The sequence below is a fragment of the Delphinapterus leucas genome, chromosome 13 (assembly GCF_059928025.1).
Source record: "Delphinapterus leucas isolate spDelLeu-1000000601 "Yukka" chromosome 13, BTC_Dleu_Yukka2, whole genome shotgun sequence".
Taxonomy (NCBI): Eukaryota; Metazoa; Chordata; class Mammalia; order Artiodactyla; family Monodontidae; genus Delphinapterus; species Delphinapterus leucas.
The window spans coordinates 12468907-12495178 of NC_143141.1; the positions used below are offsets into that span (position 1 = coordinate 12468907).

The 26272-nt window shown below is 43.3% G+C and overlaps 1 protein-coding gene across 1 annotated transcript; it reads left to right on the forward strand.

Moving 5' to 3' along the window:
- POLR1B (RNA polymerase I subunit B) lies at positions 1 to 25205 on the forward strand. Its single transcript, XM_022599157.3, has 15 exons — positions 1 to 323; positions 3944 to 4111; positions 4363 to 4509; positions 5933 to 6065; positions 8592 to 8728; positions 9677 to 9900; positions 10479 to 10650; positions 13613 to 13784; positions 14550 to 14831; positions 15927 to 16060; positions 17325 to 17495; positions 18300 to 18456; positions 20733 to 20929; positions 21345 to 21598; positions 22437 to 25205. Exons 1-15 carry the CDS (start codon positions 93 to 95, stop codon positions 23317 to 23319), a joined length of 3462 nt encoding a protein of 1153 aa, XP_022454865.2. The 5' UTR covers positions 1 to 92; the 3' UTR covers positions 23320 to 25205.
- The last annotated feature ends 1067 nt before the right edge of the window (positions 25206 to 26272 follow it).

Below are 26272 nucleotides of genomic sequence, written 5' to 3' on the forward strand. Positions count from 1 at the left end.
TTCAAGTCGACCCCGTAAAATCGGAGGACCCAGGGCCGGAGGAAAAAGAGGAACTACATTTCCCAGCAAGCCGAAGGCGCCCGGCGCCGGCCATGCTTTCCGGCGCGTGTGAAGCTGTTGCTGGCGTCCGGTGTGCAGGCGGACTCATGGATCCCGACGGCCGGTGGCGGCACCTACCCAGCGGGCCCAGCCTAAAGCACTTGACCGACCCCGCTTACGGGATCCCGCGGGAGCAGCAAAAGCCAGCGTTGCAGGAGCTGACGCGGGCGCATGTCGAGTCCTTCAACTACGCTGTGCGCGAGGGGCTCAGCCACGCGGTGCAGGTGAGCGCGGCGTCCTCAGGCGAACCCAGGCTCCCCTCAGCTCTGGGTTCGCCTGCGCCCCTAGCCCCTGCTCCAGGCGGGCGGAGGAGAAGGGGCCCGGCGAGGGTAGGGGTGGGGGGGCTTGTGAGGCGTTGGAGGAGGGCCGGGGGAGAGGTGATTGAGGCTCGGGGCCTGGGAGGGGGAGATCCAGGAGGCGGGGGGAATGGGGCACATGCCGCGGGCAGGGGTCCCAGAGAGAGGGCTGCGAGGTCGCAGTGTAATTTCAAATAGTTGTAACTCCTTGACCGTGCTAGGCTCAGCGCGGGTCTGTGTTAAGGAAGGTATCAGTGAGGCATAAAAGAGAGAGAGGTTCCGTAGGAACCATTTGGTCCACAGGAAGTGATTGGTACCATCATTACACAGCATTTGCTCCACATTAAAGTGATTGGTCTAGAGGGTCATGGTGCCAGAGTTCAGGTGAAGATGGTGGGGAGAGGGTCTCATTAGTAAGCATCCCCTTGTCTCCAGGCACTGGGCTCTAAGGGTGAGGGAGAGGCAGGCCTGTAAGAGACAGTTCTTGCTTGGCGTCATGTTTTGGGTGAGGAGGTGGAACTGTGAAGGCAGTCGGTGCCGGTACACTTGAGCACTGCTCTGACAAGGGGCGGCCGCATGGTACTCCGGGAGCACAGAGGAGGTCCAGCTAGTCCAGGTGTACACGAATTGAAGAGGAAAGTGCGTTCCCTCCAGGGGAAGTGAAGGAGCAGAGCTCAAGGGGACTCTACCCTGTGCTTTTGTTGGGTAGAGCTTGCATGGTGGGAGGGGTGGAGAGAATGTGGAGAGCTGTGCCAGTCTCTGATGCTTGAACTCTATTCCGCAAATAATTCGGAGCCATTGAGGCTTCTCTGAAGTTTAATTATTCCTTGACCTGTTTGCAGAAGACAAGATATTTTTATTTTTGTCTGATGGGAAATAATAATTTCTATCATGCCTGGACTCATTGTATCATGTCTATGAGAAAAATTATACGTCTACTTAAAAGTTAATTGGCCCTGGGGTTTATGAAAACAATGAAAAAGCACAGTGTTGAGATGATCAAGGAAGGTTTGACCTAAAATGATGGAGCACATGTACGTAAGAGATTTTTATGGGTAATATGTGGACCAGCAGTTCTCAAACTTTTTGGTCCCAGGACCCCTTTCCACTCTTAAAATTCTTGAGTGATCCCTAAAGAGCTTTTGTTTACTCTATTAGAAACTGAAATTGAGAAATCTTAAAAATACTAATTCATTGAAAAATAGACCAATTTTTTTTAATAGACCAATTTTATATTAACTCTTTTTATAAAAAATATTTTCTAAAGCAGAAATGAAATTAGTAGATGAATGATACTTTTGTGTATCTTTTTAATGTTTAGCTTATTAGAAGACAGCTGGATTCTCAACTCTGCTTGTATAGTCAGTCTCTTTTGATATGTTGTTTTGGTTGAAATACACGAAGAAAATCTGACCCAGATAACGACGCTGCAGTTTAGTTTTTGAAAATGTTGTTCCATAAAGCACAGTAAAGTAAATGACTAATTTTACAAAACCAAGGGGAAAATAGCCTTCATCAGATCTTGTTTTGCCCAGTGTCTTTGGAGTAGATTTCTTCCATCTGTGAGTGCAAGTTGATATGTCTGTCACGTTTGTGAATTGCCTACTTGCTAAAGTTTATTTGTAACCCCCAAACCAGTACTCACCAACATCTGCAGGGACAAAAAATTTGAGTTGCCCATTGTACAGCCATCCCAACTCAGGTACAATAAGGCGACACTCTTGCTTTCTTGTTTCAAGTTCTTATACTAAAAATAATGAGATAGTAAGAGAGATATGCTCATTTTTTCCCAGCAGATTCAAAGTGTTCTTTTCAAAGTTTCTTCCGTTTTTCACGTTCTTATTATGTTCTTTTTGTTGGTGATTTTGCTGTTTAAAACAGACATCATGCGTAGTGCTGAAGTGCTGTGTAATGTTGCTAAGTGTGAGAAGGCTGTGATGTGCCTTCAGAGAAAATGTATATTAGATAACCTTTGTTTAGTCATGAGTTAGTGCTGATGGCTGTGAGATCAGTGTTAATGAACCACGGCATGTATTAAATAAGATGTTCCTAAGTAGAAACACACATAAAGGGAATTCCCTGGTGGTCCAGCGGGTAAGACTCTGTGCTCCCAATGCAGGGGGCCCAGGTTCAATCCTGGTCAGGGAACTAGATCCCACATGCATGCTGCAACTAAAGATCGCACATGCTGCAACTAAACACGCTGCAACAAAGATCCCGGGTGTCGCAGCTAAGACCCGATGCAGCCAAAATAAATAAATGTTTTTTTAAAAAAAAAAGAAAGAAAGAAACCCACATAAAGCAAGGTTATGTATTGATCAGTTAATGAAATGCTGTGATCAGAGACTGGCAGGAACCTAACTTTGTATTTCCCCTGAGAACAGAGGTTCAGAATTCACTGATTCAGCGCTGGTGGTGACTTTATGGGCCGTAACTATTTTGAATAATGAGAATTGGCTGCGTTGAGATATAGACAGTGTAGCAAATGGCTGGAGAAAGTGAATCTTCTAATCTCCTTTTGTAAACTAATGGTCTATCCTGAAATAGGAAATATGTTAAATTTTTATTTTAGAATAAAATACTGAATTCTAAAATACCAGCTTTAGATAAAATTTTAAAGTTTAGAAAAGGTCAGTTGAACTCACGTGAGGTGGAAGAACCTCCCTCGTATTCTTAGCTCCATTTTTTTTTAACATTTTTATTGGAGTATAATTGCTTCTTAGCTCCATTTTTGGCATTCTTGCTATTTCAGCACTAAGGCCAGGAGGTTGTTTAGAGTTAATACGTAGGAGAACTCAGTGATGCCCCTTCCTCAGTTCAGCAGCGCTCCCCCCGGGGAGTGGTACAAGGAAGCAACTGCTGTGGAAGGGGAAGAACCACCATGACCACCGCCAACCCCTTGCATGGCTCTGGCTTCAGTGTGAGGCCACCGTGGAACGAAATGTACAAAGATCAGCCTAAAGAATGGCATTATTAGAGTGTCTGTGGCTAAATCAGTAGGGTGTGTCTGTATCCTTGCTGTGTCGGCAGGAGTCCCATTTGTCTTGCATGCAGAGGGTACAAGGTACAAATGGGAGGGTTGGGGGAGAAATTAGGAGTTTGAGATTAACATATACACACTACTATATATAAAATAGGTAAATATCAAGGACTTACTGTATAGCACAGGGAACTAACTATACTCGATATCTTATAATAAACTATAATGGAAAAGAATCTGAAAAAGAATAGATGTGTGTGTATTATATATAAGAATAGAGAAGTCAAGCACTTGGTTCAGAGAACAGCTTTGTTCTGTACACAGCTGTATCCCTAGAACCTACTACAGAATCGGACATGTAGTAGACAGTCAAAAAAAATCTTGTTAATGCATTACAGTTTTAGGTACTTAGGATCTGAGTAGACTGGATGTAGCGTTAGCTGTTTTTCAGATGTGTCACATTAGCATTATAGCCATCAATGCTTATAGAACACATGGGATTTGAAAGAGTCTTAGAGAAGAAATACCTTGGAAATGCAAGCGGCTAACAGTGTGAATTGTGTTTCAGGCCATCCCTCCCTTTGAATTTGCTTTCAAAGATGAGCGGATCTCTCTTACTATTGTGGATGCTGTCATCAGTCCACCCACAGTTCCAAAAGGGAGCATCTGTAAAGAGCTCAATGTTTATCCAGCAGAATGCCGGGGCCGAAGGAGCACCTACCGGGGAAAGCTGACGGTGAGTACAAGAGACAGTGTATGACTTGCACACTGTACATTTTTGAGAATAAGCCTGGTGCCTAACACAGTTTATACCAGAATTCTACTTTCTTAGTGCTGTCATCCAAGAGATCCCATCTTTTCAATCTAAAGCATAAAATCATTTAGTGTATGGTCTTCTGCCTTAATCTTTTCAAATACTCATTCTTGTAGATCTGGATATTTCCTTTTTCACGAAATAATTTTTTTCTCTCTCTTATTTTCATTTAGGCCGATATCAGCTGGGCAGTGAATGGAATCTCAAAAGGAATCATTAAACAGTTTCTTGGCTATGTTCCCATCATGGTGAAATCCAAGCTTTGCAACTTATACAGCCTTCCTCCAAAAGCCCTCATCCAGCACCACGAGGAAGCAGAGGTACCTACAGGGGTCCCATGCAGTCAAAGGCCAAGTGACAGTAAAAAACGCCTGAGCTGGGAGAGAGAGGACGGGAAGCTTGTCGGGAGTGGGGGAGGGGTGTCCGGATTTCTTTCTCTGCTTCAGTCTCTGGATAGGTAACGTGGGGCATTGATGTTTTGTCTGCACACTGCATAGGCCTCATAATGAGTCTCAGATGAGACAATGTATGGAAAAAACCACTCCAGTTAGAGAATATGATTATTATGGGGAAAGAATAGGTAGGTTTTTCCTACCAACTGATACATATTTAGATACGTATTTGGTTTTTTTTAAAGCTGTCTTAACCCACATATCTGTCTCAAATGTCTGCTTTACCCACAGTCAGATTCTGTGGACGTATTAAATGCTTCATATACCTTCCATTCAAGCCCTGTTAGGTGGATTTGCAGTATTAAGTTGAAGTAATCAAGACATGCAGACTCTGCTTACAACAGGGGGGGCTGTGTTGTGTGGTGGGAAGAGGGTTTTGGTGGCAGATCTGGGTTTGACACCCAGCTGTTCTGCTTACCAGTCCCGCACCTTTGGGAAATTTAATCTCCCTGAGCCTCAGTTTTCTCTTCCAAAAATGGGCATATAGCTCTCTCTCATTATTATGGGATTAAATGTTATGCTGACATAGAGCACTCAGCGTGATATGCCTGCTTCATAGTAGCTCCTTATTTATTACAGAAACGTTCTATTAACTTATTAAAAATTAAATATTAAAAATATTTTCCTATTTAGCTAATCCAAATTTCTGGTTTCCAGAGCTTTCATACAGTCAAAAGTTTTTAAACTTATTCAAGAAACCATACTTGTCTGGAAGCTAAACGATTACTGTTTTCATCTTTAGACTTCTCTTTGGAGTAACTTGTTTTTGGTGTTTTTTTTTTTGCGGTACGCGGGCCTCTCACTGTTGTGGCCTCTCCCATTGCGGAGCACAGACTCCGGACGCACAGGCTCAGCGGCCATGGCTCACGGGCCCAGCCGCTCCGCGGCATGTGGGATCTTCCCGGACCGGGGCAGGAACCCGTGTCCCCTGCATCGGCAGGCGGACTCTCAACCACTGCGCCACAGGGAAGCCCTGTTTTTGTTTTTTAACATCATTTGAAGACTGCAGTCATTTTAGGGACACAAAGGCTGGTTAGGTCCAGGTCTGATAGAAGAAAGTGCTATGATTTTCTTCCATAGTTTTCTCCCAAGTCTCTACAGCCTTTTTAATGTGCTTAAGAAGACTTAATAAAGTCTGCAGTTTCCAAGGGATCCACAGTTCCTCTGGCCCGAGTGCACCTCTTCTGCACATCTGTTTACGAATGAGGGTACTGATTGCGGTTGGTCAGTTTCATGTTTACGGGTGGTTATATATCTTTGTTTAACAAATTTTAATTCGTCTCTTTGGCAGGAAATGGGAGGCTATTTTATAATCAATGGCATCGAAAAAGTCATCCGAATGTTGATTATGCCTCGCAGAAATTTCCCCATCGCAATGGTAAGACCAAAATGGAAAAGCAGAGGGCCTGGCTATACTCAGTATGGTAAGTTGTAGTGATTTTTTTGGAATGTTCTTTTAGAAAAATTTAAGCTATTTTATTGGGTCGGCCAAAAGGTGCGTTCGTTTTTTTCCGTAAGATGGCTCTAATAGCAGTTAGTTGTCTTTAACTTCATTCGAAACAATTTTGTTAGATTGTATTTGACAGCTGTCATATCAGCGTGCATTTGAAAAAAGAACATCAAAATTAGTGAATTTTTGTGTAGCCATTTTAATATTCAAGATGAAAGAAAAAATCAACATTTTTCAGCATATTATGTTTTATTATTTCAAGAAAGGTAAAAATGCAACTGAAATGCAAAAAAAAATTTGTGCAGTGTGTGGAGAAGGTGCCGTGACTGATTGAACGTGTCAGAAGTGGTTTGCAAAGTTTTGTGCTGGAGATTTCTCTGGACGATGCTCCACAGTCGGGTAGACCATTTGAAGTTGATAGCGATCAAATCGAGACATTAATTGAGAAAAATTAACGTTATAGGACTTCCCTGGTGGCGCAGTGGTTAAGAATCCACCTGCCAATGCAGGGTACACGGGTTTGAGCCCTGGTCCGGGAAGATCCCACATGCCACGGAGCAACTAAGCCCGTGCGCCACAACTACTGAGCCTGTGCTCTGGACCCCGCGAGCCACAGCTACCGAGCCCACGTGCCACAACTACTGAAGCCCGCGCGCCTAGAGTCCATGCTCTGCAACAAGAGAAGCCACCATAATAAGAAGCCTGCACACCACAACGAAGAGTAGCCCCCACTTGCCGCAACTAGAGAAAGCCTGCGCACAGCAACGAAGACCCAAGGCAGCCAAAAATTAATAAATAAAATAAATAAATCTTTAAAAATCAACAATATGCCACGCGGGAGATAGCTGGCATACTCAAAATATCCAAATCAAGTGTTGAAAATCATTTGCATCAGCTTGGTTATGTGAATCGGTTTGATGTTTGGGTTCCACGTAAGTTAAGCGAAAAAAACTTTCTTGACCTTATTTCTGCATGTGATTCTCTACTGAAATGTAATGAAAACATTCCGTTTTTAAAACAAATTGTGATGGGCGATGAAAAGTGGATACTGTACAGTAATGTGGAACAGAAGAGATCATGGGGCAAGAGAAATACACCACCGCCAACCACACCAAAGTCCGGTCTTCATCCAAAACAGGTGATGTTGTGTATATGGTGGGATTGGAAGGGAGTCCTCTATTATGATCTTCCGGAAAACCAAACGATTGTTTCCAACAAGTACTGCTTATACCAACTGAAAGCGGCACTCGACAAAAAGCATCTGGAATTAGTCAACAGAAAACACATAGTCTTCCATCAGGATAATGTAAGACCGCATGTTTCTTTGATGACCATGCAAAACTGTTATAGCTTGGCTGGGAAGTTCTGATTCACCCTCCGTACTCACGACACATTGCTCCTTCGGATTGCCATTTACTTTGGTCTTCACAAAATTCTCTCTTTTTTTTTTTTATAAATTTATTTTATTTATTTATTTTTGGCTGCGTTGGGTCTTTGTTGCGGTGCGCGGGCTTTCTCTAGCTGCGGCGAGCGGGGGCTACTCTTCATTGCAGTGCACGGGATTCTCATTGCAGTGGCTTCTCTTGTTGCGGAGCATGGGCTCTAGGCACGCAGCCTTCAGTAGTTGTAGCACATGGGCTCGGTAGTTGTGGCTCGCGGGCTCCAGAGCGCAGGCTCAGTAGTTGTGGTGCAGGGGCTTAGTTGCTCCGTTGCATGTGGGATCTTCCCGGACCAGGGCTCAAACCCGTGTTCCCTGCATTGGCAGGTGGATTCTTAACCACTGCGCCACCAGGGAAGCCCCAAAATTCTCTTAATGGAAAAAATTTCAATTCCCTGGAAGACTGCAAAACGCACCTGGAGCAGTTCTTTGCTCAAAAAGATAAGTTTTGGGAAGATGGAATTATGAAGTTGCCTGGAAAATGGCAGAAGGTAGTGGAGCAAAAGGGGGAATACGTTGTTCAATAAAGTTCTTGGTGAAAATGAAAAATGTGTCTTTTATTTTTACTTAAAAACCGAAGGCACGTTTTGGTCCACCCGATATTAAAAAGTAGATGCATCCAAACAGAGTCTTTGATATTTTTCTGCCATATATGTATAATGTTTTGTTTTTCTGTTAAGCATTTCTGTGTTATAGTTTCATAGTGGGAAACCTTTCTACTGTGTTCAAGTTTTTTTCAAACTGAATGAACACATGTATTTATGTTACTGCTTACGGTGCTGAAGGATGCTGACTTGGCCAGGTGTAGGTACAGGCCTCGGAACTCTTCTGGTTCAGGGTATGTGGCACTCCCCTCGGTCTCTGGCTTACGGTGACCTGGCCTCTGTTTGATCACTCTCCGTGACAGTGGCTGGCTTCACAAGATAGCATTTTGCGTTCACGAGCCCTGTAGTTAAACAATTTATTCTTACAATTGAGCTAAAAATCAGTCTAATTGTAGCCGTGCATGCTAAATGGTAGCGTTGCTGAGTTTCTGACCGTTTGCTCTGTTTGTTTACATAGGAGTTTCAATGCACTGTGTGAGGGAAGAACATTCCGCCGTCAATATGAACCTTCACTACTTGGAAAATGGCACGGTTATGTTGAACTTTATTTACCGGAAAGAACTGTTTTTTTTTCCTTTGGGATTTGCACTTAAGGTGTGACTTACTGAATATACTTCTCTCGTTAGGGAGTGAGTCATTGGAAGCGGTGTCCTGTGCAGGATGGATAGAGCTTGTCCTCATCAGAGTTCATGCTGTGCTGGCATCTGCTACTGCTCCATAATAAGTTACCTCAGGGAATTTCCCGGTGGTCCAATGGTTAGGACTCCTCGCTTTCATTGCCGAGGGCCTGGGTTCGATCATTGGTTGGGGAACTAAGATCCTGCAAGCCACATGGCGCGGCCAACAACAAAAAAAGTTAACTTAAAAGGCAGTGGCTAAAACATCGCTAAACATTTCTCTCACAGTTTCTGTGGTCAGGAGTTTGGAAGTGGCTCCAGATTTGGGCAGTTCTGGCCAGGGTCTCCGGAGGTTGCCGTGAGATGTCAGCGGGGGCTGCTGTTGTTTAGAAGGCTTGCCCGGGGCTGGAGGATCCCCTTCCGAGGCGGTTCCCTCATGGCTGGCAAGTCACTGTGGGCTGTTGGCAGGAGGTCTCAGTTCCTCTCCACGTGGGCCTTTGCACAGGCTGCTTTGAGGCAGCTGTCTTCCCCAGAGAGTTAGCCAGGAGAACAAGGCGGGAGCTGGAGGGCCCTTTACGACCCTGCCTTGAGAGTCATGCTTCAGCTTTTCCACCATGTTCCATCGGTCACACTGGCCAGCCCTGGCTCAGTGTGGAGGAGACCAAGGTTGTGGATACCGGGAGGTGAGGATCATGGGACCATCTTGGTGTCTCATACAAGCATCGCCCTGATTTTGAAGAGCTCACTTAGCTTGGTGTCTCATACAAGCATCGCCCTGATTTTGAAGAGCTCACTTAGATTCAGCGATAGCGGAGTGCTAATTTTTCTCGGGTATTAAAAAAAAAACAAAACAGAATGGTTACTAAATGATTAAGACGGTTTAGTTATTAGCAATTTTAAAAAGGAACCTTTTTTTCTTTTCCAGGCACTTGTCAGCTTTTCTGATTATCAGATTTTTCAGGAACTCATCAAAGGAAAGGAAGATGACTCTTTCTTTAGGAACTCTGTTTCTCAGATGTTAAGGATTGTAATGGAAGAGGGATGTTCCACACAAAAACAGGTCCTTAGCTATCTGGGTGAACGCTTCAGAGTAAAACTCAATCTTCCTGACTGGTACCCAAATGAACACGCTGCAGAGTTTCTCTTCAGGTATGTGTGCTTTTGTTTATTGGGGGTGGACGGTGTCCATGCTTCCTTGTATTGATGTCGCTGGGGCTGGTGAGTCATCTGGGAATCAGAATGGCCCTGGGGGTAGGGTTCTGGCTTAGCAAAGTAGGGCCCAGCTTTGTTTCTGCAGTCATCCTTGCCTTTTTTTTTTTTCTGGTAGCTTCGTACCTTCTGTTGTACTTTAAAACTTTTGAAATAACTTCAGACTTCCAGAATTGCTGCAGAAATAGTACACTGGACACTCTCGTTCACTGGTTCTTAACATTTTTACCACTTTGCTTTGTTGCTTTCTCTGCATATCATCAGCGTTTTTCTTCCTGCATCATTGAAAGTTGCAGGCATCACGTCCCTTTATTTCCCCAAGGCTAGGACTTGGTCTACTGTAACCACTGTGTAATTATTAAAGGAGCCCTGCTCTAGACCAGCGCTGTCCGATCTGTATCCGCGAGCCACATGCTGAGCATTTGAATGGCCAGTGCAGCCGAGAAGCTGAATTCAGTAGGACATCGAGTAGTATCAGCGGCTGAATCGTTTTAAGCTTTTTCTTTCTCTTTTGGCAGCCAGTGCATCTGTATCCACTTGAAATCCAACACTGAAAAGTTTTATGTGCTTTGTCTCATGACCCGGAAGCTGTTTGCTTTAGCCAAAGGAGAGTGCATGGAGGAGAATCCTGACAGTTTAGTGAATCAAGAGGTCCTGACCCCCGGGCAGCTCTACCTCATGTTTCTGAAGGTAAATGCAGGCTGCTTCACCCCAGAGCAGTCGTACCTCTTGTGGGATGACGTGGCCATTTCCAGCAGTGTTGTTTCCTGCATGTTTAAAATTTCTAGTTTGGGCATTTTATGTAGTCTTTTTTTTCTTTTTCTACTTTTTGTTTGTTTGATCGTTTAGCAGTAAGGGACTTACAGATCTTAGCTTGGCCAGGTTCAGAAATTTCTTTAATGTTTTTATAGAAGCTAAATAAAGACTATCAAATCTTGGTCATAACATTAATGATAAAGTGTAAATGGCCTATATACATACATCCAGTCAGTCCCCATTATTCACAGAGTCTGTACTTGTGAATTCACCTACTCGCTAAAATTTATTTGGAACGCCAGCAGTGTCAGCACTCCCGTGATCATTTGCAGACATGCACAGGTGCTAAAGAACTGGAGTTTCCTGATGTTCATGGCCCCAGCTGAGGTCTGATGAGCTGTAAACAAGGGTCTCTACTGCCATGTTTTTCACAGTTTTGTGCTTTCTGTTGGTGATTTTGCTGTTTAAAGTGACCCCCAGGCTCAGTGCTGAAGTACCGTCTAGTGTTCCCAAGTGTAAGAAGGCTGCGACGTTCCTTATGGAGAAAACACTTGACAGGCTTTGTTCAGGCATGAGTTACGGCGTTGTTTGCTCTGAGCTCAGTGGTAACGAATCAACAGTATAAACTAAGGTGTCTCTCAACAAACACAAAAAACGAGGTCATGTATCGATCAGTTGACGAAAACGTTGTCAATGACCAGAGACTCCCTGAAGTCTAACCCTGCATTTCCCCTAGGAGCAGTGCTTCTGTGCTCGCCAATGCAGTGTTCACAGAGACAGGATAGGACAGGATTACTGTAAATAATGAGAACTCTGTGTGTGTTGGGAGAGAATGTTGGCATGACACAAAAATAATTTTATAAGCAAGTTGACTTGGTAGCATTTTATATTTTGAATATCATCCCTAAAAAAGATTTAATCTAAGAGATAACAGAACAATGGCAGGGAAGATGGAGAGGACTGAAGTAAAAATCTCCAAGTTCCTAATCTGGTCAGTAATTAAATTCTTACTTGAAGGTAACCACTTTTGTTTCTGTCTGCTCTGTCTATAAAATTAGATTGAGAAATTTTGGTAGTCTAGAATTTCCCTGATAAAAATTCAAATCAGGCAGAAGTTTCAGTCACCTTTAAAGACTTAATTTACATTTCCCTCCTTAAACTGAAGCATGTGGGTTCGTTGCGAGCTGGCCATGTTAGAAGTATCTTCAGTTGCACGACATTACCAAGGTGACCTGTTTCAGCAACAGAGGAAAGGAAACTTGGGACTTTTTCAGAGAATTCATTGCTTAAAGGTGTCTGATTTCCTTACCTTTGCCTCCGTTATGCTCAAGCTTTTAAACCTCTGAATTCGGGACATGAAAGCGATCTTCAGAAGGTTCACGACAGTGACCTGATGCGAATGACAGGCTTGTATAACCATCTCAGTGAGTGTTGCCAGAGACTGAGGTCCCTGTGATTGGGTCCGAGGCTGCTTAACAGGGCTGGGAAGTGAGGGACGCTGAAGCGATTCCGCTCTGAAGTGTGAGAGCAGATGGGGAGATGCTGTACTTCCTTCTCAGCGCTGCGTCGCTCTTCATAGGCTTGTCCGCCCATCTCCACATTGGCCCTTTTACCAGAGAGGCTGGTGAGCCTCATGGGAAGGCTTCCTGGAGGGCTCTCGCTTGCTTCTGCTTGTACTGAGTGTGTAGACCGCACAGACAGGTCCACAATCGCTCGCCTGCAATTCCAGATCCAGAAAGTATGAGAACAAAAAAAACAATGAGAGTTGGCGACAAAACCTGATCCGAACCAACAGGAGGCTGTTTGTAACTTTCATTTGCTATACTTAGTATGACAGTTTGTGTTTCAGGGTAGAAATGTGTTTGATTATGAGCCCGTGCCTCAGTCTCCATCATGGGTGTTAGGTAATAAAAGGTCTGTGTGCCTGTCACCTTTCGGAAGCCTAAAAAATTCTTAATACTGAAATGCATTTGGCCCACGGGTTTTCAGAGGTCCTGTAATGCCGTGCTTCCTGAGGAAAAGTTTGTTGTGAGGCTGAAGTAACCATGCAGAGCTCCAGCTTGTTGTACGTGCCCAGTAAATGCTAGCTAACCTCGAAGAGACCACGGGCAGGCCTCTGACCCAGGAGGAAAGTTTAGCTCACTCTTTCCGCCTCCCCGTCTCCGGTTACAGAGCATTTTACCCACATCTCTGTTCCTCATCTCTGACTTCTTTCCTCTTTTCTCTTCCTTTTCCATCATGTTTCAACTTTTATATGAGAAGAACGTGTCAGTCTTTCCTACTGGCTTGTCAGTAAGGGGTCCTGTGTGTTGGGTGTCATTTGGGGACTTGGGGCTCTTCTTAGTAGTTTTGTTCTTGGGACAGCGGGCTGCTGCTTTGTCTCAGGGCTTTGTTGTTGTTGCCTGTTTCTGGGGTTGAAGGTCTTTCGATTTTTTGATAAGAGCATTTGAATTAAAAACTTTTCTAAGGCCCAAGCAAACCAGTTTTGGTTCTTTTCCATTAGTGTGGATAATCTCGACTGGGAGCGATTTTGTTCCACCCCAAGGGACCTTTGACAGTGTCTGGAGGCATTTTTGTGGGTAAGGGCCAGGGATGCTGCTGTAACATCCCACAGCTCACAGAACAGCCCCTCGTCACAAAGAACTATCCAGCCAGATGTCCACAGTGCCAAGGCGAAACTCAGCACTGCAGAAGTCTGTATCTTCTATCGTAAGAAATGCCTGAGCTGTAAATAGTACTTTGAAAAGCTGTTTTTTCAGGTTTATAGTTTAGAAGTTTTCCGTGTCAAACGTATGAATTCGTGGGCTTTTGTTATGGATGTGCAGGTTATGTAAGAGTAAATATCCAACTTGTGCTAATTAAAATACCTAAAAAATTAAATTTTTTCTTATTTCAGGAAAAATTGGAAGCTTGGTTAGCATCTATTAAAATAGCTATAGACAAGAAGGCCCAGAAGACCAATGTGTCCTTAAACACTGAAAATTTGATGAAGATTTTTACTCTGGGAACAGACCTTACAAAACCATTTGAATATCTTCTTGCTACTGGGAATCTACGTTCTAAAACAGGTGAAATTAAATAGAGAGGCTTCATTTAGTTATGATTTTCAAATTATTTGCTTAATGTAGATTTATATATTGCCGAGAGAGATTCTTTTCAAAAGTGAACTTCTTACTCATTAAAGACAGATTTCATGTTGTAAATTTTGACAGGTGTATAATTGGGCTGTAGACAGTCTGTCTGTATAGTTGAAACCTAATTTTAATGATCAAATGCATTTCCTGTGCCTCTTTCTAGAAAACTAAAGAAAGCTTAGATCTCTGAGGAAAGGTTAACTAGATGGGTTGTCTGGGAGGGTTGTTAGACATGCGCATCCCTAAACCAGTTGTATTAGAATGACTGGAAAACTTTAAAAAGTGGTTATTGAGGGCCCAGAATTTTTTTTTTTTTAAACAGATGATACTGGTGCAGATTCCTTAAGGGCTAACAAATGCTTGTGTGTTATCCAGCCCACTTGGATGAATCCCATTTAATTACTTGCTGTTTTATTACTCATTTAATGTTTTCCCACAAAGGAGATAGTGTAGAGGAGATGGAGAAACAGTCGAGGCTAATACAGTTTGTGAAATCTGGGGATTTTTACTATGTTTTTAAGCTCTTCCCCTCACCAGAGCTGAGTAAACTTCGTGATGACTGAGTAGACTTTGTGATAACCCACTCTGTGATCTCTAGTGCACTCTGAGGTTTTATCTTATCAGAGCCTCCAGTAAAAGATAGGCTTTTTTTTTTTCCCTTAAGTTTAGCCCATTTTCAATGACATTTGTTTTATTAAGGTCTTGGCTTCCTGCAAGATTCCGGACTTTGTGTTGTGGCTGACAAGCTGAACTTCATACGCTATCTCTCCCATTTCCGCTGTGTGCACAGAGGGGCAGATTTTGCCAAGATGCGGACCACCACAGTACGCAGGCTGCTGCCGGAGTCCTGGGGTTTCCTTTGCCCCGTGCACACCCCCGACGGGGAGCCCTGTGGTCTGATGAACCACTTAACCACCATATGTGAGGTCGTCACACAGTTTGTGTATACAGCATCTATTCCAGCTTTGCTCTGCAACTTGGGTAGGTGGTGTACAGCAGTCTTGTCTTGTTTGCTTGTGTGGGTTTTAACAGGTGCAAAGCTATTAAGTTGTGCTTCTTCGGAGGCTGAGCAGAGAATTCTTGTAAGGGCGATGGGTGAAACACCGTGGATAACCTGTGACGTTTTGTAAAGCACTTGCTGTCTTCAGAAGGTGTTGATGGCTCATGGAAGAGCGTTCTTTATTTAATTAGAGTCGATTCTTGGTATTTGCAGTACTTCTGTAAAGTCGCCACTGGCACTGAATTAGCAGATACTGACCCGTTGTTCCTGGGGAAACAAAAGATTAGGTTCCTGTGAGCCTCTTGTCACAGCGTTTTCATCAGCTGGTACATAGTCTTGCTTTATGTGTGTTTCTGTTTAAAGACGCCTTATTTAATGTATATTGTTGATTCATTAAAATTGAGCTGTCAGCCAACAGCACTGTAGCGATAAGCTTATCTAACACCTTTTTCCATAAGGCTCAGCACGGCCTTTCACGCTGTGCTTGAAGGCCATTACAAACAGCAGAATCACCAGCAAAAGCACAAAGATGCAAAAAACATGGCACTGAACAGAGTGCGGACAGGACGCTTGTTTACAGTACGAGCTGAAACAGCGCGTCACCTGGTTTGATCTCAGCTGGGAACACGTGTATCCGGCGATTCCAAATTTTCACTGCATGTCCTCAAATGATCAAAAAAGCGCCACTAGTATTGATATTGGGGTTACAAATAAAGTTTAGCTAGTAGGCAAATTTGTGATATGTGAACAATGAGGATCAAAGGTAATTAGATTTTTGGGAAAAAGTTAATATGTTTACATGGCTCAGAAATCAAAATACAAAAGGTGCACAGGGAAAAGCCTCCCTTAAACCCCTGTCCCCCTGCTCCTCTCCTCACTGGCAATTAGAGACAGTAGATTTGGCGGGTCCTTGCCAAAATGATTTAGATATTTACTCAGGCAATACAAAAACATTCCGGTTTAGAGACAAGATGACTAGATAGCTAAAATGATGAAGCACTTGTTGAATGCGGAGGGAAAGTTAAATGTTGGGAAAAGCATCCTGATGTGATCATTCCGTTTCCTCGCTTCACCAGGCGTCACTCCAGTTGATGGAGCTCCACATCGGCCGTACAGCGAGTGCTACCCTGTCCTGCTGGACGGTGTCATGGTTGGCTGGGCGGATAAGGAGCTTGTTCCTGGCATTGCCGATTCTCTCCGACATTTTAAGGTGATCTTGAGTCTCTGTGAATTGTTCTGTCCTTCCGTCTTAGGTTTTCAGTCATTTTCTAGTTGTTGAGGTAGCCCCAGGGCATTCTCGAGTGTCAAGGGGTCTGGAGGTCAGAAGCTAATTACAAAAGTGCCCATACATTCCCTCTGGTGGCAGCGTCTTGCCTTGTACTGACGTCATCAGTTAGGGTCAGTGACAGGTATTTGACCTGTACTTTTTTTTTTGGTGGTTTCATTGAGGCCCTAGTCTACTAATCTAACACACTTTTAACTTTTTTTTTCTTGGTAAATACTAGTGGCATATAGGGGACCTTGAAATATGGACTTTATATTTCAAGTAATATTGAAACTATACAAGATATAAGTCATAACCTGTTGCCTTCTGGGTCTTGAGATACCTTGGTTTTTTTTTTAAAGGCCATTCCATGCATCATGTGGATCTTAGTTCCCCAACCAGGGATTGAATCCGTGCTCCCTGCATTGGGAGCGCAGAGTCTTAACCACTGGACCACCAGGGAAGTCCCTTGAAATACATTTTTTTTTAAGTAGAGGGCTTCCCTGGTGGTGCAGTGGTTGAGAGTCCGCCTGCCGATGCAGGGGACACAGGTTCGTGCCCCGGTTTGGGAAGATCCCATGTGCCGCCTTTTCACTGAATACATTTTAAAATAACACCAGTCATCTGTATATTATTTATTTATTTATTGTTTTAGTATTTATTTATTTGGCTGTGCCAGTTCTTAGTCGAGGCACACGGGATCTTCGTTGTGGCATACAGGATCTTTTAGTTGCGGCATGTGACCTCTTACTTGTGGCATGTGGGATCTAGTTCCCTGACCAGGGATCGAACCTGAGCCCTCTGCAGTGGGAGCTCAGAGTCTTAGCCACTGGACCACCAGGAAAGTCCCCAGTAATCTATGTTGTAGACATCAGAGGATAGAATTTCATTTAGAATGTCTACACACACATTCTTGGTTTACCTTTTCCCCAGTCTCAGTTGTACACAGTTTGCCTGATACTGGGACTGAGCCCCCAAGAAAGTAGGGCTTTTGCCAACTCTGGTTATGGGGCGAACGGCCATCTGTGTGGGGTTGAGACTGGCAGGGCACTAGGTTTGTTACCTGCAAAACTGATTTAATTCTAAAGGTGTTGCTTTTCACATTTGATCTGCTTCTCCACTATACCCACCTCCTGGGTGGCAGGGGAGATAGATGTAAAATACTTCATTTATTCTTAATTGAACTCTTTTTTTTTTTTTTTGAGAACAGGTTTTGAGAGAAAAAAGAATTCCTCCCTGGATGGAGGTGGTCCTGGTCCCCATGACAGGAAAACCAAGTCTGTACCCAGGATTGTACCTTTTTACCACTCCTTGTAGACTGGTGCGGCCTGTGCAGAACTTGGAATTGGGCAAAGAAGAACTAATTGGAACTATGGAACAGGTACATAGACTATGTGTGATTGTATAGTATGCAACTTTCAGAGACTTAGTAACTATTTCTTTTTTAAAAGTGTTACTGGGGCTTCCCTGGTGGTGCAGTGGTTGAGAGTCCGCCTGCCGATGCAGGGGACACAGGTTTGTGCCCCGGTCCGGGAAGATCCCACATGCCACGGAGCGGCTGGGCCCGTGAGCCATGGCTGCTGAGCCTGCGCGTCCGGAGCCTGTGCTCTGCAGTGGGAGAGGCCACAGCAGTGAGAGGCCCGTGTATCGCAAAAAAAAAAAAAAAAAAAAAAAGGTGTTACTGTTATAATTACAATTGGGGCATTTGAAAGAAAGTCAAAACTTATTTTCTGCCTCTTCTGTGACCAGCATGAAGCAGTTTTCATGCTCATCAAACTTGAGAGAGGGTTGGCAGTCACATTACTTGCCTTTCCCGTCCCGCTCAACTCCCCCACGTTCCTTGGCAGCCAGCTCTGCCTCGGGTGGTGAGACTGAAACATTCCGTTAGAACCGCTCTCAATCTTTGCCTACATTTCTGCAGTTGCAAAACTCTGGGCTTTGTGCTACTTTAAAAAAAAAGTTCCTCCTTCCTAGCTCCCTTCACAATTGGACCAGGGTAGATTTAGAATGAAGTGTGTAAGGCATGTGGTATTTCTAACTGTGGATCCCTTCAGTGTTCATGATACTGGGTGGGAAGTTTTTCTTTCAAGTCTGTGAGAACTAAACTCTGAGAGATAGAGCTAATACGTGTTAGCAGTCACAGTTATTTTGTACGTTGAACTTCCTCGTCCTTCCTCTTTTCAAGATCTTCATGAACGTTGCTGTCTTTGAGGATGAGGTTTTGGCTGGCGTTACCACCCACCAGGAGCTCTTCCCTCACAGCCTGCTGAGTGTGATCGCCAACTTCATCCCTTTCTCTGATCACAACCAAAGTCCAAGAAACATGTACCAGTGCCAGATGGGTAAGGTGGTGGTAGTCACAGAAGAAAAGGGCTTGTAGTTTTTTTTTTAATTTATTTATTTTATTTATTTTTTATTTTTGGCTGCGTTGGGTCTTCGTTGCTGCACGCTGGCTTTCTCTAGTTGCGGCGAGGAGGGGCTACTCTTTGTTGCGGTGTGCGGGCTTCTCATTGTGGTGGTTTCTCTTGTTGTGGAGCACAGGCTGTAGGCGCTCAGGCTTCAGTAGTTGTGGCTCGCGGGCTCTAGAGCGCAGGCTCAGTTGTGGCGCACGGGCTTAGTTGCTCCACGGCATGTGGGATCTTCCTGGACCAGGGCTCGAACCCGTGTCCCCTGCGTTGGCAGGCAGATTCTTAACCACTGTGCCACCAGGGAAGTCCCTTAAATCTGTTTAAAAAAATTAAATCTGTATGGTTTTCTGCCATTATTTCTAAAAATATTGCTTCTGCCTCATTCTCTCATCTCCTGAGACTTCAGTTATGCATCATATATGTTATGCCTTTTAGTGTTGTCCCATAAGCCACTGGATTTTTGTTCTCTTTTTTCAAAGTTTTTTTCTTCAGATAAGATCATTTTTATTGATCTATCATATTCACTGTCATCTAGTGCATTTTTATTTCAGAAACTTAATTTTTTAGCTTAGAGCTTCCATTTGTTTCATTTTTATAGTTTCTGTTTTATCTGAGAGTCTTCATTCATCGTGAACATATTTTCCATTACATGAGCATAGTTATAACAGGTATTTTTAAATCATTGTCTGCCAATTCCAACATTTGGGTCATCTCAGGATCAGTCTCCATTGATTGCATATTTCTTGAGTCTTGGGCATGTTTTCCTGTTTCTTTGTATGTCTAATAATATTGGATTGGATTGTGGACAGAAAATATGTTGTAAAGACCAGATTCTATTCTGTTCCTTGGAAGAGGGCTGGTTTTTAGATTGCTGGAAGTCAGCTGAACAGCTGTTGAAGTGCACTCTTTAGCCTTAGGTAGGCTGCCCATGTCTGTCCCACCGCACATAGTGCTGGACGGAGTCCACCAAAGATTTGGACTCAGTTTATATGCAGAATGTGAGGCTCTCCCTTCATGGTTCTCTCCTTTCTGAAATTTCCCCCCTTACATTTCCAATTGCTGTCATGCTCTGAACTCTATTCCTTGATTCTTCAAGCCAATAAGACTGTGGGTTTCTGAGCTTTAGCCGCTACACTGACTGAGCCATCCGGTAAAAAATTAAACAAGAAACAAGACATTAAAAACTGAAAAAACTGGAAATTCACTCTGAAGTTGCTTTTGTCCAAATGTTAATCCCTCTCTAATTTCTATTTTTTATTACATTTCAGTGCTTTCAGGTAGTGTGTATATGTATGTAGTTGATTTTCTTTTCTGGATTTTATACTTACATGTTGGGGGTGATATTGTAGGAATATCTCTCTATATACTGGAAACTAGAAGTCTCCCTTTTTAAAAGAATTCCCCTGTGTATATATTTATTTATTTTAGTTTTTAAAATCATTTTGGGGTTTTTTGGGGGGTTTTTTGTGGTACGCGGGCCTCTCACTGTTGTGGCCTCTCCTGCTGCGGAGCACAGGCTCCGGATGTGCAGGCTCAGCGGCCATGGCCCACAGGCCCAGCCGCTCCGCAGCATGTGGGATCCTCCTGGACCGGGGCACGAACCCGCGTCCCCTGCATCGGCAGGCAGACTCTCAACCACTGCGCCACCAGGGAAGCCCTAAAATCATTTTGTTTTGAATTGATTCTCTGTACTGTAAGGTAGTAGTACAAAGAAGCGTCTTACCTGCCCCTTGTACCTACCTCACTATGCACAATTTACAAATACCAACATCTTACTCTGTGTGTGTGTGTGTGTGTGTGTGTGTAAGAAAGTAATCTACTTAGATAGTAGTTACTGTCACTCCATCTCTCCCCCCAGTAGTAGTAATATCCTGTAGTTTGTATATATCCTTTACATCCTCTTTTTATGCTTTTATTACATGTGTGTCCATAAACTAGGTCTAGAATTGGGGTGTGTGGCAAATGTACATGAATGCATCATATTAAATGTCATTCTGTACTTTTTCTCATTCAGCATTGTTTTCATGGGTCATGTTGATACACACTTGTCTACTTCATTTTCACCCCAAGTATTAGTCTGTAGTAAACATAACCAGCATGATTAATTTATTTATTCATTCCCCTATGATGAATATTTAGTTTCCAATTTTATATGTCACCTTTATAATCAAGGAGGAAAAAACGAAATACTAATTTTTTTCCCTTTGTAGGTAAGCAGACGATGGGCTTTCCACTCCTCACTTTTCAAGACCGGTCAGATAATAAACTGTATCGTCTTCAGACTCCACAAAGCCCTTTAGTGAGACCATACATGTATGATTATTATGACATGGATAACTATCCAATTGGGACAAATGCCATTGTCGCTGTTATTTCTTACACTGGCTATGATATGGAAGATGCCATGGTGAGTTTTACCAGGAGATGTAGTTCCATCCTTTTTCGTTTTTAACTTTTTTGTTTACCATCAGATCACTGAAGGAGTATTTCTTGTGTGCCCAAGTGCCTAGTATTTGGTGCATGGCTATTCTGTTAAATAGTTAATTCCTGGTCTAAGTTAAAAGTGACAAGCCTTGAGGGATGTCACTAAATGTTCACGTGCATATGGCCTGCCTATTTGAGTGCACAGTATGAGCAGATGTCGAATGAATGTAGTCTTGGAAATATCTACCTTTATTGTGTCTGGATTTTAATAGCATAGGTGATTTAGGAAATGTGGATAGTTTTAAAATCAAATGCCTAAACCAGTTGTAATTCTAACCGGGTTTCTTTTGAAAACTCTCATTTGGTCTCAGTATCTTAATGATTCTTTGACTTCACAGATTGTGAATAAGGCCTCTTGGGAACGAGGCTTTGCCCATGGAAGTGTCTACAAGTCCGAGTGTATAGATCTGTCTGAAAAAATCAAACAAGGAGATGACAGTCTGGTGTTTGGAGTCAAACCTGGTGACCCACGGATTCTGCAGAAGTTGGATGATGACGGATTGCCATTTATTGGAGCACAACTGCAGTATGGAGATCCATATTACAGCTACCTAAACCTCAACACCGGGGAAAGCTTTGTGATGTACTATAAGTAAGTTCGCATAACCAGTGCTGTTTTTTTTTTTTTTTTTTTTCCGGTACACGGGCCTCTCACTGTTGTGGCCTCTCCCATTGCGGAGCACAGGCTCCGGACATGCAGGCTCAGCGGCCATGGCTCACGGGCCCAGCCGCTCCGCGGCATGTGGGATCTTCCTGGACCGGGGCATGAACCCGTGTCCCCTGCGTCGGCAGGTGGACTCTCAACCACTGCGCCACCAGGGAAGCCCACCAGTGCTGTTTCTTAAAGGCTGTTTCTGAGTGAAATTGCTGGAGGTCAATGCAAGTTATTTTTCAAGAATGCAAGAATTTTTGGAGAAAATATAAGCGGTAGCTTAGTTATTAACTGAATGGACATTTCTTAAATGAGACAGAGTTCTGTGGTCTGTTGTACTACCTTTGTTTTTCTACTTTTCTTGTCAGTCTACTACAATTGATCACTTATCTGTGATTTATTTTAAAACTATATTATTCAAACTTGAGCATCTCTCTTGGACATGTTGTTAGTAATGTTTCCCAGCTAAAATGCTGAGTTCATTATACCTCTTAATAAAAATAAAAATTTTAAGCTTATTTTACAGCTGTAAAATTGGTTTCAGTAGTAGGCCTTCAGCTGCCTTTCTTGCTAGTATTCTTTCAGATGAACACAGTTCTCTAGTGAACATAATCAGTAGCCCTATTCATAAATACTTTTAGGGATACCACCTCTATCTGTATTGGAGAATAGAGGTGAGAATAAGTTTTGCAAATATCCTTTATGAAGCGCTAAATATATCAGTAAAACTTAGTATCTCTATACATTTTGACATTTTGTCTGGTTTATTTTTTCCTAGGAGTAAAGAAAATTGTATTGTGGATAACATCAAAGTGTGCAGTAATGACACTGGAAATGGCAAATTCAAGTGTGTTTGCATCACGATGAGAGTCCCTCGGAACCCAACTATCGGGGATAAATTTGCCAGTCGTCATGGGCAGAAGGGCATCTTGAGCAGACTGTGGCCAGTTGAGGACATGCCATTCACTGAGAGCGGGATGGTTCCAGACATTCTGTTCAATCCTCACGGTTTTCCATCCCGCATGACCATCGGTATGTTGATTGAGAGTATGGCAGGGAAGTCTGCAGCTTTACATGGTCTCTGCCATGATGCTACGCCTTTCATCTTCTCAGAGGAGAACTCGGCCCTGGAATACTTTGGTGAGATGTTGAAGGCTGCTGGCTACAACTACTATGGCACTGAGAGGTTGTATAGTGGCATCAGTGGGCTAGAGCTGGATGCAGACATCTTCATAGGTGTGGTTTATTACCAACGCTTACGCCACATGGTCTCAGACAAATTCCAAGTTAGGACAACAGGAGCCAGAGACAAAGTCACTAACCAGCCTATCGGGGGAAGAAATGTCCAGGGTGGAATCCGTTTTGGGGAGATGGAGCGAGATGCTCTTTTAGCTCATGGTACATCTTTTCTCCTTCACGACCGGCTCTTCAACTGCTCGGATCGGTCTGTGGCCCACGTGTGTGTGAAGTGTGGTAGTTTGCTCTCCCCGCTGTTGGAGAAGCCACCCCCATCGTGGTCCACCATGCGCAACAGGAAGTACAGCTGTACTCTGTGTAACCGCAGTGACACCATCGACACTGTTTCCGTGCCTTACGTCTTTCGGTATTTTGTAGCTGAACTGGCAGCTATGAACATCAAAGTGAAACTGGATATCGTTTAACTTGACGCCGGCCTTTTGGGTCAAGATTGCTATCAGATTAAAACAAAATGTAACTTTAGTTCATTGAAGCTGTTAATAGTTACTCGAGTTTTTCAAGGTTAAGAGTTCTCAACCAAGACCTGGCAACTAAGAATGCAGAGTTTCTGAGTTGCTCTGGTATAATAACTGCTGAAGGTGACTTTCAGTGTATTCGTTGCTCTTTAAAAGTGATACACTGATAAATAGAAGGATATTCAGGGGAAAGTCTTTCCACCCCCAGGTTCTTCATATCCTGCTTTCAGCAGGCAGTGACACTCAAACATTTATGGGTCCATGTAGAGCAGAGCAGTCCAACAGAAATAAACAATGTAAGCCATATATATGTAATTTTGTATTTTCTTAAAGTAAAAACAAAGGTAGAAAAATTTTTAGCAGCGTTTTTTTTTTTTTTTGGCGGTACGCGGGCCTCTCCCTGCTGTGGCCTCTCCTGTTGCGGAGCACAGGCTCAGTGGCCATGGCTCACGGGCCCAGCCGCTCCGCGGCATGCGGGATCCTCCCGTACCGGGGCACGAACCCGTATGCCCCGCATCGGCAGGCGGACTCCCAACCACCGCGCCACCAGGGAGGCCCTTTAGCAGCGTGTTTGAGGTGTAATGGTTATACCAAAAACTGCACGTATTTAATGTATATAATTTGGTGCGTTTGAACATATGCACACACTTGTGAATGATCACAATCATGGTAATAAATGTCACCTCCAAAGGGTTCCTTGTGCTCCTGGGGGTGGTTGGTTTTGTTTTGTTTCTTGGTGTTTTTACGGTAAGAACACTGAACTTGATATCTACCCTATGGACTATGGATAGAACACAGATGAATATATCGCCCCATAAAAACAGTTGTTCAAAAGATCGATATGTGTCTCTAGAAACTGGGTCTTGGTGTAACAAAAAATAATGTATTTATTGAAGGAAAGAGCGATAAAACTGAATGGTGTGTGTAACATGTTTATGAGTGAATGGCTGCTAAAACACACAGAAAAATACAACTCAAGACTGAATTCTATATGTGACTAGAACAAAAATGTATCTAAAAAGAGCTGTACTCAACACGGAATGATACGCAGTATATCTATGAATGGACAGTTTGTATTAAACAAAATTATCTACTCAAAGGAAATACCTGAACATAAGAATGAATGATATTTTTTAGGATAAACTATTGTAGAATGGGAAAAACTATACACACAATTATATGCTGTGTATCTCTATGAATGGAACGTTGGCAGAACAATAATATATTAACATAAGACATTTCCATATACATGATTGAATTATACTTTTATATCTCCCTGAATGAAGAGTTTATGAATCTAAATGAATGTAACTACTGAAAGGATTTATACGCAAAAGAGAATGATGCAAAATATATCTATACATGGAACGTTGGTAGAAAACAGAAACAAGAGGAGGTGTCTACAGAGAGAAAACGCCTATGTACAGTGCGTATTGTGGGTCCCTGGAATAAAATGTGGTTAGAATGGAAAGGAATATATCCACTCAAAGAAAAGTGTACACAACACTGAATGATAGGTTACTTATCTCTGAATTCCATGTTGGTATAACAACAACAAGTGTATCTAATGAGTGATGTGTTTTATCTATAAATGAAGTGTTTGTGAACACAAATGATGTATCTGGAGTATGAGAATATAAGCAATGGTACCTATTAAAAGGAAGGATTTAGAAATGAGCCTGAAAGGTTTTCCCCTGTGAATGGATTGCTGGCAGAACACATGGGTGTCTGCTGAGACGGACGCCATACGCAGCACTGATGATTTGTATCTGTAAACGGAGTGTTGGTGAGCCCAGATGAACGTATTTGCTCAAGTAAGAATGGTATATACAAGATCTGTGCGTGTGCGTGCAATTCATATGTGTAAATATATATAGGTGTATAATCTGAATAAATAGGAGAACAAGCAAAAAATCTACTTAAAGGAAAAATATACTCAAAAGTGAATTAATGTTATGCAAGTCTATGAAAAGTGGAGAAAAGTACCTTCAGTGGGAAGACAGAGCTAAACGTAAAACTGAATAAGTTACTTATAACCATGAATGAAGTGTTGCATAATTAAAGAATTTATTATGAGTACCTTAAATGAAAGAAGTAAATACACAATTGAATGACAGATTTTGGTTCCTGGCAGTATCCGTCCCTGGGTCCTGCTAGAAGTCAGACCTCCAGGCCCAGCCCACGTGGAGACAAAGACAAATCTATGGGGTAGATTCACAGCACTAAATCCCTCTGGCAGTCAAGATACTAATGAGAAGCCACTTGTGACTCCTTCCCATCTGTCTTGTGGTAAAAGAGGCCACATCACAGGACTGCAGTGTGTCTGCTAGCCGAGGAAGGCCAAGGACTGCTGGCAACCACCAGAAGCTGGAAACAGGCCTGGAACAGATTCTCCCAGTCTCCCGAAGGAATCAACCTGCCAGCACCTTGATTCTGGACTTCTGGCCTGAACTGTGAGAGAACACGTTTCTGCCTACCTAGTTTGTGGTAGACTGTTCAACAACCTCAGGAAACTTACGCAGCCGAAGCTCAGTGCCTGGTGGGGCACACCGTTGAATAGCGTGGGCTCTAAATGCGAAATTTAGGTACCTCCATTGGGATCAGTGAGGGGAGGTGAAGGGGACCAGACAGGCTGTCAGAGAACCAAACCACCTAATTAACCCTTCCCATGCTTCCTTTTTCCTTCCCACAAGGTGCCAAGTTCTGTTTGAAACATCAAATGCGCTTTAAAGGCTAAGCAGGGGGATTCCCTGGCGGTCCAGTGGTTAGGACTCTGCACTTTCACCAGCAAGGGCCCAGGTTCAATCCCTGGTTAGGGAACTAAGATCTTGCAAGCCTTGCAGCACGGCCAAAAAAAAAGAAAAGAAAAAATGCCCTGCATCTGTGACCGGTTTGTGTGCGC

Excerpts from the sequence above, each read along its gene's own strand:
- POLR1B (XM_022599157.3), top strand. The coding sequence starts at position 93 with ATGCTTTCCGGCGCGTGTGAAGCTGTTGCTGGCGTCCGGTGTGCAGGC. Across the intron at positions 324-3,943 it reads GGCTCAGCCACGCGGTGCAG|GCCATCCCTCCCTTTGAATT; the intron begins GTGAGCGCGGCG and ends ATTGTGTTTCAG. Across the intron at positions 14,832-15,926 it reads AGCTTTGCTCTGCAACTTGG|GCGTCACTCCAGTTGATGGA; the intron begins GTAGGTGGTGTA and ends TCGCTTCACCAG.